Source organism: Tarenaya hassleriana, unplaced genomic scaffold, assembly GCF_000463585.1.
Source record: "Tarenaya hassleriana unplaced genomic scaffold, ASM46358v1 Cleome53, whole genome shotgun sequence".
Classification (NCBI taxonomy): domain Eukaryota; kingdom Viridiplantae; phylum Streptophyta; class Magnoliopsida; order Brassicales; family Cleomaceae; genus Tarenaya; species Tarenaya hassleriana.
Genome location: NW_010967966.1, coordinates 520,456 through 533,202, shown reverse-complemented (window position 1 = coordinate 533,202; position 12,747 = coordinate 520,456). Strand labels below are relative to the sequence as shown.

At 36.2% G+C, this 12,747-nt stretch overlaps 3 protein-coding genes across 3 annotated transcripts in view; 1 reads left to right on the top strand and 2 right to left on the bottom strand.

The window, feature by feature from the left end:
* Positions 1-1,088, bottom strand: part of LOC104798396 (ornithine aminotransferase, mitochondrial) — a 4,077-nt gene extending 2,989 nt beyond the window's left edge. The window contains exons 1-2 of the mRNA XM_010520464.1: positions 837-1,088; positions 8-68 (exon numbers count right to left, since the gene is read on the bottom strand). Of these exons, the coding sequence (XP_010518766.1) occupies positions 8-68; positions 837-997 (222 nt within the window). The 5' untranslated portion in view covers positions 998-1,088. The remainder of the gene's footprint in view (positions 1-7; positions 69-836) is intronic.
* A 660-nt stretch (positions 1,089-1,748) lies between these two features.
* LOC104798395 lies at positions 1,749-3,114 on the top strand. Its single transcript, XM_010520463.2, has 2 exons — positions 1,749-1,901; positions 2,605-3,114. Exon 2 carries the CDS (start codon positions 2,606-2,608, stop codon positions 2,951-2,953), a length of 348 nt encoding a protein of 115 aa, XP_010518765.1. The 5' UTR covers positions 1,749-1,901; position 2,605; the 3' UTR covers positions 2,954-3,114.
* Positions 3,115-3,301: 187 nt separating this feature from the next.
* LOC104798394 (cullin-4-like) lies at positions 3,302-9,568 on the bottom strand. The gene is given in 18 exon segments (XM_010520462.2): positions 3,302-3,597; positions 3,680-3,760; positions 3,860-3,940; positions 4,288-4,368; positions 4,484-4,621; positions 4,749-4,880; positions 4,980-5,040; positions 5,139-5,245; positions 5,801-5,854; positions 5,944-5,989; positions 5,991-6,034; positions 6,178-6,303; positions 6,875-7,162; positions 7,259-7,381; positions 7,496-7,676; positions 7,957-8,303; positions 8,403-8,518; positions 9,325-9,568. Coding segments are annotated over 18 exon segments (2,364 nt in total). The 3' UTR covers positions 3,302-3,483.
* Between the last annotated feature and the right edge of the window lie 3,179 nt (positions 9,569-12,747).

The following is a 12,747-nucleotide window of genomic DNA, read 5'->3' as shown; positions in this document are numbered from 1 at the left end:
TCTTTCCCTCAGGGTCCAGTATACTTGACCCTTTTGCTTGAGAAAACACAACTGGAACAGGATGGTAACTGGATTTCGACACACAAAAGACAGCCTAAAAGTTTAGGAGGACATCCATAATTTATGTAAAAGAAAAAGATGTTAAAATTTCCGACATGCTCCATAACAGTCATGAAGACAAAAATTTGAAAAAAGATTTCATTCGGCAACATCCCGGTGTGTATCATTCCAGATCTCAAACCAACAACAAAAAAAGCTCTGAACTTTCGTGTTTTAACATGAAATCTGATTATCCCAATGCATCAGACGAAAAATTTCAAGACCTACATGATGATTCAGACATACAACTAAGATTCACTTGGTTGTTTCTATTTTACAGGATTCGGGACAAAACTCCAGGAATCTCACTCGGCTGACATATCAACCACAATACCAGTAAGAAACCTCGATAAGAACCATTTGATTAAAAGACCATTGCCATTTTCATGTTTTGTTGAATGCTTTAAACTCATTATGTATGACTAGAGATTTATCAAATGATGATCTAACACACGTGTTCGTTCATACATAAAAATCTACAAAACGCTCACAGAAAGTTCTAAAAATTTTGCAACGGTCTGTACAAAATTTCACGATTACGATACTAGAACCCTCACTTAAACATCAGAAGAAATTCCACACTTTCGATCAAAACAAGAAGACCCATACGACTAAACACGAAACAGAATCAAAAGGAAACAAAAAAACCTAACATGAAGAAACATCGTGAAACGAGCAAACTCCGATATACGAAATTCAAATTATCAACGAAGAATACACGGAGAAGAAGGCTTTACTTGTGGGCGCTGAATTCGTGTTCCAAGTCCATCAAACGCTGAGAAGAAGACGAAGGCGGTTTGGAGTTTGCCTCCGGCAAAGCACCATAGCTCCGCCGCGCTCCGACCGTCCAAGCCCGGTGAGCTAGACATCGAAGCAATCGATTTCTTGTCGCCGCCATTAGAATCTTGGGAGCTTGGTCCGAAGGGTTCTGCTCTCGCACTTTTTTGGCTGTTCGCTCCTCGAGAAAATGACTCGGAAAAAATAGAAATAAAAATCTCAGAAGAAAATCTCTAAACGGAACAGAAAACCAACAAAGATCACATCACACACGCACCTACGACAGGAATTAATCTTTTTCCACTTTTACCCTCATGGAAATCATCTAAAAATATCTTTTCTACCTTTACTCTTAATAACAATAATATATAATTTTATTATAATCTCTGTCAATATATAATTAATATATAAATTGTTAAAGATAACCTACGTTATCTCTTCTCTTAAGTTTGTGTTCTTATCCACCAATTACGTACATTCTCACAAGTGAAGAATACGGAGCACTTTTTTTTTTCCGGTTCCCGAAGAGATCGATGGCGCTCTGGAGGACGTTGGTAAATAGAGAGGTTTTTTAGGCAATTAAATATTTATATTACAAGACAGTAACTTTGTTCTAATTAAGCATTTAACCCCCACGCTCTCTAAAACTACAATTAGATCCATTTTCCTTGTGATTGGAAATTTGGGAAAGCTTTTCTGATTTTGGTGAAATTTTATCCGAATTACCGGCAATTATCACACGATTACGAAAGCTTCTGGGGGAAAAAGAGAGAGAAAACTGAATAGGGGGAGAAAATAAGATTTTAAAAGATACGGAACCAATGCGGCAAATTTAAGTTTTATGCCTTAATATTCTTCTCACTTTAGCGGCTGTCCCAAACAGGAAACCCTCTTGATGACGTAGAAGCTTCTCTGTCTACTTGTTGGATCGTTTTTCTCCGTTGCCCTGGTTGGAGACCACCGCTGCTCGCTTGGTTCTGCTACCTTCTCTCTCCCTTATCGGAATCGAAGCTTGAAAACCCTAGGTTTGATCTCTGGTCTGAGCCCTTTTCTATGCTTATTGAGCGCCCTAGAACTTATGAATCTAATTCGTTTCCGATTTTCTGGTAAATCTAGGTTTTTTTTTTCCTTTCTATTGGCATCGTTTGATTCGAAGTGCTTAACCCAGGAGTTTTTCTGGAAAAAAGAAGATTTTGCTCCACGCAAGTTTACAGATTCCGAAATTAGCGATCTTTGTTGATGCCTCCTCTGGTCTCTGTTTTGGCTTGAAATTCATGTTTGGTAACAACAGTGTAGAATATTTTAGTGAACATAGCTGTTGATAAGGTCGGCCCTTTTTTTTGACAATGGTGTCTACTGGTTTTAGCCGGGTGACAGCTTCTGCCAATGCCCTGAGGCCTGCAAAGCTGGTTTCTTGGAAATGATCCGAGACCTAGAATTTGTTTCTCCGTTGTCAAAAAATTAAGAACTATTCATGCCGTTAAACGCTGAGCTACTCGGGTCTGTTTGTGTAGTTTGATTTCAAGACAGCAGCTCCCCATTAAGCTGAAGCCAGATAATTCGTTCTTAAACTCCCGTCACAGTTTGTCGTTGATTATATAACGCGAATGTAGTTTAGTATGTTTTATACCTCGTTCGAATATTTGGTATGAGTGTTCAATAGCTACTTTTTACACTTCTTCTTTCATGTATGATGAGAACTTTTCCACTTACTTGGGAACCCACCAGGATGGAACAAAATGCAGAGGGAAATACCAGCGGTGATGCATCAGTGTCAGCAGGGTCGAGCTCAAGCAGCTTAGATCCAATAACCCGAGTGAGGAAACTCTTGTTTAGGCAGATGCTTGTGGGGATAAAGGATGGGAGGTTCTTTTTGGGGAGTTTCCATTGCATAGACAAGCAAGGGAACATAATACTCCAAGACACGGTGGAGTATCGAAACACGAGAATATCTTCTCCGTCACCAATGGAGCAGCGTTGCCTCGGTATGATCCTCATTCCCTCCTCTTGCAGGACCTCCTGCCATGTCGACTGCTCTATCGAGGAACAACTCTCATTGCTTCAACTGAAAGAGTAGCTAGAGAACTGGATTTTTTTTCCCTTTCAAGTCCTGTGGTGAAGCATTCTCTTGTATCAATTATGTGGATATCATTTCATCAGGTGCTGAGAGGAATGGAAACCTCATTCCTTGTGTTAGTCGTTGGTATTCATTTAATGAATTTATATCGTAATGCAGAACCGGAAACTTACAAAGTGGGTTTTGTTTCGTATCGTATGAAAATATTGTGCAATTCATACAGAGTTGTGCAATTTTGAATAACACATGCCGAATCACACATTTCGAGGCTATTTTCTAGTTCAAATGTCACCATATTTTCTTCCCTCACTAATATCAAAGAGAACACCCAACAAAGCGCCAAAAAGAAAACAGGGAACAATGTGTTTGAAAGAAGAACAAGTGGAGAGCTCAGCTGTACATTAATCAGGCCAAAGGATCTTTGCCATTCCATTTTTCTCTTTTTTTTCAAGATATGAGAAGAGAAATTCTTCTCCATTGTCAGTTCAATATACAGAGAGAGAGAGAGAGAGAGAGAGAGAGAGAGAGATCTAAGCGAGGTAATTGTAAATCTGAGGGTTGGTCTTGTCCCTTTCCAGGTACTCCCTGTCGATGAGGCTCTCTATCCTCTTCTTCAGATCTGCCGGCTTTATTGGGAACTTCAGCTGCACCATTCACCAAAAAACATCCTCTGTTTCAATTAGCTTCAACCCAACCCCAAAACCAAACGAATGCCAAGGCTCTTACCTGTTGGAAGAGCTCTGTGATTAGAAGAGTATGGCTCAACACCTTCCTCGTCTTCATTATCCGCACAATGGCCGCATCGATCTGTATTAGCAAGGACATAACCCTCTTTACCAAATCCTCTCTTGTTCCAAACCCATCGTTTTTTTTTACTGGAAACGAAATGTGCAGAAGAAATTTCACCTGGTATTGCCGGTCCTGGAATACTCTTTCCGTGGTACTCGTGTTCTCCTCTACAGTCTCTTTCATCTGGATGGCATTCACCTGCACCCGGAACATAAAATTTTGACGACTTAGACAAAAGACAAGATTGTATCATATGATTATATAGAGGTAGAGGTGAAGTTTATAATAATATTACATAATATTTAGATTCGATATTATTTCTATATTTTAGATATTTATACTTATTAAATAAGATATTATGTGAATCTATTTCCTACCTAAATATTGTGATGCTATATACTGAATAATGAGAAATCTAACAATTCTCCCCTCAGAGTGGGGAATATCCCTTGATAAAAGGAAATCTGTCCTGGGTAATGTGAATGACTACAGGGTAACATGACATTCAAGAGAATTTCAAGTAGAGGCAGCAAAAACAGGTGTACCTTAATTCGAAACAGAGGGGCTGTAAATCCATCATTGAAAACAAATTCATCACCATCCTCTACGTCTCTTCCTTTTGGAACCTGCAACTCAGAATGACAGGCGAGAAAGAATATTGAGAAACACAAAGACGCCAGCTGAAACCTTTCTTTATTACTAGAAAGGGGGAGTTGCTGCATTTTTGTGACCTCTGCCTACCTTCGACAGGACACGAACTTTCCCACATGCAAGTGATTGCAACGTCCTTCTCAGTTCCTTGTCCTCTATGCTTGTTGAATCTTTAATGTCTTGAAAGCTAAGTTTGTGTGCATCGTTAAACAACATCAAGACAACAGCCTGAGGCAATAACAGAGAGAGCCTTTTACGACATCAAACCATTGCAAGAAAAGATCAATACAACGAAAAGAACACAACAACAAGAGACCCGTTGAGCAAGGAAAAGAGAAAAGATGATTCAACTAACCTGAAACAGTGAAACCGCAAGCTCCTTTTTACCTTTAGGGAAATCTGCCTTTAGTACACAGTGACCTAATGAGTTTTGCCACATTAATCTCCTGCCGCTGTACTTGCTCAAATAGAACTCTTTGAAGATGTCCTGTGAAACAAACAGAGAGAATCAGAGAAAATTTGCCAGAAAAATGCCCAAAACGTGCCAAATGCAAAAAAAAGAAAAAATCAGAACCACAGACAAAACCTGGTAGACAATTAGTTCATGAGGAAGCTTAACATCCATAGGTGGATATGTAGGCCAATACCTGCATTATAGTGAAAGCAAAGGTTAACAAGCTTAATGATATTTCACATCATCAGGTGATCTGTAGTTGCCTTCTGAAAGTACGTAGTCCATACATACCCTGTCGTTAAGACGTGAACACTCATCTCAATTCCTGATGGCAGTTTTGACCTGGCTTGTTGTGATGTTTTGAATGACTCATTTATTTCTTTTGACAGTTCAATATCCTGAGGATTGTTCACGAAAAAAGAGACTGAGGTCACTATGATAACTGAGCACACAAACAAGTCTTCAATAGGATGGTGCAGCATTACTTAAAATTCTTATCTAAGACTAGACCCATACAGACCAGTAAAAACACTGGATCAGAGTAAGTTACAAGGTAATACGGATATGGTATGAACACAGATAAGAAAAACTAGAAAATGGCTAAGAATAGAAGTAGAAATAGGTACCTATAGCTGGTAAAAACAAGAACATAGATTGAGGAATTGTTTAATGGACTCCTCCCACTCATTCTCAGAGAAACATTTACCCAAAAACTAGCTTACCCTCTCTGATCCTAGAAACCCACTTACTTATATTTATATATCACTCTCCAAAATATCATATTACTCAAAATAGCCTTTAATGAACATAACAGAATACGGTTATACTTTAAGCATCGCACTCCAGGAGATGACAATAAATTTAAGAACCATGTTGTTCTTCCATGTCATGGTACTTGTAAAGAATAATAACTTTTTCAGAATGTGAAACACAGAAAGGAAAAAATATGAAACCTTGAACATGCCTTCGAGCTTGTTTGTAAACTGGCTTCCACACTCAGTCTTAAGCTGCAGTTGCAAGAAGAATTCCAGCGTTTAAGAATTTACTACCAAAGAGAACTTTTCCATGAACCAAAAAGCTTAAGACAGTTCTCAACCTTAGAGATCATGGATTTCTCAGCATCAATTGAAGCACTCTTTCCTCTTTGCAAGATCTTTTTTGTAGAATGCTTCAAACACATCTTTACCCTTTTATCAACATAACAGAAAATCTATCAGAAAAATCGAAACGAAGATGGTCAAATAGTTTACCTGCAAAGCAGGCACTGCCATACAGGCAGACAATAAACAGACGGATACAACTGTGCTTGATGTTAAGAAGCAGGTATAACCTGGATAAATCTGAACAAAACCAAGACTTTTTCCAGCGTATTCTCCAATTCTTCTTCGGAAGTACCCTTATTCCCAGCACGAAGCTTCTCATCCAAAAACTTGGCAATAAGCTCAGCAGGCCGATTCTGCAAACGGAGGCAGAAGAATATGTGGTATGAACTCACCAGTTGAGAGAAATTACTAGCATACAAAACTCAAAGATGTAACACTAACACCCGCAGAGTCACAATGGTGAGTCGATCACGAAAAGAAAAATGATGTGAACTAATTCCGATACGTATGCATAAACCATTTATCAAACTTACTGCTTTCTCCAAACCCATAAACAACTTCATTCCTTAAAACTAGAGTTTATGAACAACTAGTAACTACTTGGCAAATTGGACACATTATATGTTAAAATCCCGAAAGTGACTAATACGTGTAGCAAAAATGAAAGAAACCACAGGTTGAAACCATGCTTCCAAACTCGAGCTCCGGCGAGAGGAAATATATTTAAGAAACTACAGCAATACGATGCAAAGTCAGCATCTTAAATCTTCCAATCGACGCGAATTCCTCAAATTCCAGATAGCATTACCGTTAAGTGTTAAGGATGGCATTCCCATAGAAATGCATGTTGCTTTGACATGGAAAAGAACAATTGTTAACAATAGATTCAGATCATAACTAAACAGACAGAGAAGTCTTTGATACCTGGCGTAGGTTAATCAGATGCTCAAATGAGTCTTTAATGGTATTGCCAAATGATTCATTCTTGGAAAAGCTCTCTTCCCATATTGCGTCAAGAGAAGCCTTTAACTCCAACAATGTTGGTACCATATCCTTATCTTTCTCTTCATCCATGACGATCCTCTGCCCAGTTTTTCGAATGTAGGAGCTTAGTGCCTGTCTTAAAGATTCGAGTGTGTTCACCCTAGAGAACAGTATGTACATCCTCTGTAGATCTTCTGTACGACGTCCATCCATCAGTGCTGTAAACCCCTGGGTGATTATGTAAGGATTAAATCAGCATGTTTCACAACTTGCTACTTGTGGAGAAACACATAGAAGACTGTGACAAAGGGTTCACAGCACAACCTTATCAAGAATAGCAGATATGTGACGCTCAAGAAGTTGCCTCTCCGTAGTTGCTATCAGTGTTTTCTTGGTACCTGCATCCAAGTATAGTATGCATCTTTCATTCTCCTCATGCAACCTTCCCTGCAACAATCACCGGTAGATATCTTTCAGAAACCAGAACTATAAAAAAAACTATACTGCCGTCTATCATAGGGAGCAACAAAACATAAAACTATTTGAGGTAGTTTGAGGCACCTCAACATGCTTCAAGTACTCAGGGACGTCAGACTGCTGAGTGTATTTCATTCCTTCGGCAGCATAAAATTCAGAAGTGCATTCAAGGAAAGGTTTCTCAAAGCTTTCCACATATATTCCAAGCGAGGTAAACATCTTTAGAAGTTTGCTTAACAGAGTCCTATCAACAGCTTCACCTAATCTGGAGAACACATGCCAAGAAAGAATCAGGAGATTCAGATGGGAAAATAAATGGAATCATCACTAGCACTATTCCCGAGTCAGCTTGTTGAACTTGATAAGAACCAAAACTATTTTATCACTGTCAGGAAAAAGGTGAACAGTTTGTAGTTGTATAGACCATCTAAACATTCAATGGTTCACAAATAAGACAAATAAATAAGCCAAAGTATGGAAGTCAAATCCAAACTTATGATTTAACTATCCTATATTCTTATAAGACCAAAATGTTACAGAATTACCTTTCATTTTCAATCATTCTTAAAAGACCATTAACAATCCGCTGTTCAACTTCAGAGGCCAGGGAGAGATGTTTCCGGAAAAGCTGCAGACCCATTTCCCACAACGAACGTACATTGGGGTTTTGTATTACATATTTTCTGTCCAGTGACAAAGCTATACTACGGATCATTAGCATCTGGTCTGAAAAGTCTAACCAACAATTCTTGACGACTGACAAGAAACCAGACAGGTCGGTGCTTTTCCCAACTAAAGACAGTAAAGCGGCAGAAATGTGGTCTTCACACTCCTTCTCTATCTGTTGGTAAAGTTTTCCTTCCATCTTATGTAGGCAAAGGTTATCAACAGCCTGATGACATAATTACCATCTCATCAGCATGGTATTTTTCGGACAAGAAAACTCCCAAAAAGAAAAAAAAATGAAACTAGCAATGAGAAGTGACTTTACCTGGTAAAGCCCTTCAAGGTCAAAAGACACTGCTTCCTTCTTGAATATAGCTCTGATAGCTGATTGCAGCTTTGCCCATGTAGTCTCCTCAAAGTTTGTGGGTAGTATTGGTTTAGCTTCAGAGAAACGAAACAAAAGGATCAGTAAATCTAAAAGGGACATCAATAGATAGTTTATCCAATTTCAACTGACCTACTCAATCCAAAGTAACTCCACAAATAATGACGATAACTCTTCGAATGAAAAGCATAAAATTCACAAGCTTTTGTACTAGGTTATGCCAATTTAGCCAAGCTATAGGGAAAAGAAAGTAGCTGGATTGCCCATAATATCATATATAGAAAGCACAAATACCATTGCAATTTCTTTTACATGGTGCACCAATAAACAATAGTTAGTTTCAAAATCCCTCAGCCATTTAAAACTTCCACCAACAAAACCACCGGGTCCTCTGAGAAGACAACAATTTCTCCGGTGGCCGATGAGTCGGTAAGTAACTCTTAGGACCACTTGGTTACAAAACACGAGAGCAACCCTGTGAAATTATTAAGAAATAGAAATCAGCTATCCTCAACTCAGGATCTATGGTTACCATATCCACATGCCAAAGGGATTCAGAGATACCGGCCACTTAGTGGCACCACAAAGCAAAATGGTCGGACTCCCTCCTCAGAAAATTCCGCTCAATTACCAAAGCTAGACCTACACAATTCCCATCAACCACCGGTAATTACCCGAAAAAACTACCAAAGCCCTAAAATCGAGCCTAGCCACGCTAACAAAACAACCACAATCACAAACCCTAAGCATCAAAGAGGGGCCGTTCCAATCAATAAACAGAATCACTCACTGAATGTACCAACCCCCATACAAATCGGAGCGATCGGAAACGACGAATTTAGAAATGTGCAAGAAGCAAAACCTTTGTTGAGCTTGATGACGAGCTTCTTAGCCGGCTGCGGCGGAGTGGACTTCTTGCGGGATAGATTGGCCGCGGCGGAGGCGGCGGGAGCGGGATCTTCGTCCATGGGGAAGACTTCCTTGTCGTGGTGGTGGAGACCGTTCTTGGCCTTCTTCATCGGCGGGGGAGAGGCGGAGGAACCGGCGGCGGCAGCAGCGGAGGCAGAAGCAGTGGAGCAAGTAGAGCGTTTGGTGGGAAGAGACATGAAATGGGCGAGGAAGAAGGAAATCAAGAGGACATGGTACGGTAGTTTCCTCCACAGAGCTCTTCGTTCAGAGCTACGCGAAATTCACGAGAGAGAGAGAGAGAGAGAGAGAGAGAGAGAGAGAGAGAGAGTGTGTTATTTGTAGTTATTTTATAATTAATCTTATTTTCCAACCCTAAATTATGATTTATGTTAACAAAAAACAACGGACTTGTGAAAAGTCCATTAGGCCCATTAAAGACTATCTGGGTTTGTTCTCGAAGCCCAATTACAAATCGGCCGAACACAGTTGCTAGATTCTTTACATTTTCATAGGATGATTCCAGATTTTAAACATATTGATTATATTACGTTAATGCTTTTGAAAATGAAAAGAATACCATGAGAAGATACAACGTCAATAAAAATTTACAGTTAAGGATGTAAAAATATAAAATTACGTAAATTAAATAAGAAAGAAACAAGAGAATGTAATTACTTTTATATATTGCTACATCTTTGTTACATTACCATAAAAATAAATTATATATTTATAAAAAAATTATAGAAATAAGAGAAATAAATACCATACACAATATTTAACATAATATTGTGTTTTTTATTATTAAATATAATATTTCAAAATCTATATTTTCCTTCAATAATATATTTATTTTCCTATTTCAACAAAGTAAATTTAAGTTCTATAAAATATCCTCCAATAAATGAAAAGGAATAAGAAAATGGAAAGAAATAGAAGGCAGATGGAAAAAATGGAAAAGAAAAGAAGATCACACACAAAAAAAACAGTAAAAGAAGAAGAAGAAGATGCAGTTCACACCATAAAAGGAAATAAAGATATTGAGCAAATGGGATGAAGAAATGGTAACAGAAAGAGATGATGGATGTGTGCTTAAACAGAGAGTATTCACGATCGATAGAAAAACCTCGTCTTTACATAGACGTGTCAAATTTTATATTACAATGTAAAATTTTAAACAACATTTTTTTTTGTTAAAGAATAAACAATACATTATAATACATCGTTGTCTATATATATATATATATATATATCTCACGATTTCTCACGAATCTCTCGCAAGTACTCTTTCTCTTTTATAAACTGTGAATCGCATTATCACGAAACTTCTTCCCGGGTTCCACTGAAGTTATCTAAACGTTGTTGTTAATTACTTGAGATAATCTACCGACCAACATCTGATCAAAAGATACCAACCATTTTTTACATAATAAAATCCACCATATATATCAATTCTGATATTTTATATTTATATACCTAAACATACCATTTCCTAAGATCTTCTATGTATTGTTCCTCTCAATACGTACAATAGTATAAAAAAGATTCCAACAGTGATATCGATTTATAATGTAGTTATATATATTAATCTTTTTTTTTTCGACAGCTATACCTTTTAACAGAAAGGAAAAAAAAAAGTATTTTCCTTTAAGGATATGGTTCTTGAACGAATTTCTACATATAGATATGCATATATAAACACGTGATTCCACATACACATATGCCCCTTTTTCATGTCAAGTCACACGAAAAAATACTGCATATCTTTCAAAATCACCCTCGGGTTTGGGCATGCATAAAATAGAAAGTTAGCTAGCACACTGTCGACCACACACGCATATTACGTATCTGTACGAAAACATTCATAAGAATATAGCACGATCGGGAAATTTTAAGGTTTAATACAAAGCCGTGTGTATGTATGTGTTGAAACGGAAGCACGGGTTAGTATTTCGACAACCTAAATTCCTCGTACGTTCACAAGTAATGGAAACCAGTGATGTTGTCGTTATATTGACTATACATGAATTTCTTCGTCTCGAAGACATCTCTCAATGCAACCCGATGGTGGTAAAAAAAAAAAGAAAAAAAGAAAAGAAAATCTACGGCATTAATATATGTATGTACTCTATGTTTTGCGACCAAATAATATATATGGGTTTATATATATATATATATATATTTTCATACAATTAAACATTAATATATATACATATACATATACATATACATATATATATATATATATATATCATACACACATGTACATATAAATATATAAATTATACTCATATAAATTTAAAATTTAAAAATTGAAATTAAAATACATACATATTCACATAAACATACGTACACATTTCTTTGTGTGTTTGGTGCCACACATCATTTAAAAATAATTAACAAAAATTAAAAATAATTAAAAAAAATGAAATTTCAAAATAAATAAAAAAAATTTAAAAATTAAAAATTACAAATTAAATAGTAAAAAGTAAAAAGAAAAATTAAAAATTAAAAATTAAAAAGTAAAAATTAAAAAATAAAAATTAAAAATTTAAAAATTTAAAATTTAAAAATTTAAAATTTAAAAATTTAAAATTTAAAATTAAAAATACATATACATATATTTACATATATACATATATATACATACGTATATATCATACACAAGTACACATATATATATATTTTCATAATATATATTTATATGCGTTAGGGTAAGCGTTTGGGTTCGATTCCTTGGAATGAACCGTATCGAATTGATAAAAATTCCAACTGAATTTTACAGAATCGAACTGAATTTCAAAAACCCGAAAAAACTATTTTTAAAAAAATTAAATGTTTTAAAATAAAAAACACTACAAGAAACATCCAAAATTATGATGGAAAAAAATCCATCGTAAATATAAAGAAAATTCATTGCAATTACAAATTTTTGACAGGAAGACGATGGAACAATTTTCGTCCGTAAAACGTTATTGCAAAAGTTTTTCGGACGTTAATCCATCGCTGAAATTGCAACAGACAAAATCTGTGTTTTGCGACGGAAAAACTATGGAAAACTTCATCGCAAATATTTTTTAAATTTGAAAAAATATAGAAATAATATATTATATATACATATACATATATATATATTTATATACATATGCATTTACATACATATATACACATATAATTTTATATATATACACATTCATATATATTTACACAATAGCACATATATACATAAATACATATATATATATATATTCACATACACAACACATAAACACATGTACACATTTCCACACACATGTCCATATTCACATACATACACAAAACACACATACACATACAAATACACATACACATACATACACAAACACATACACTCTAAACC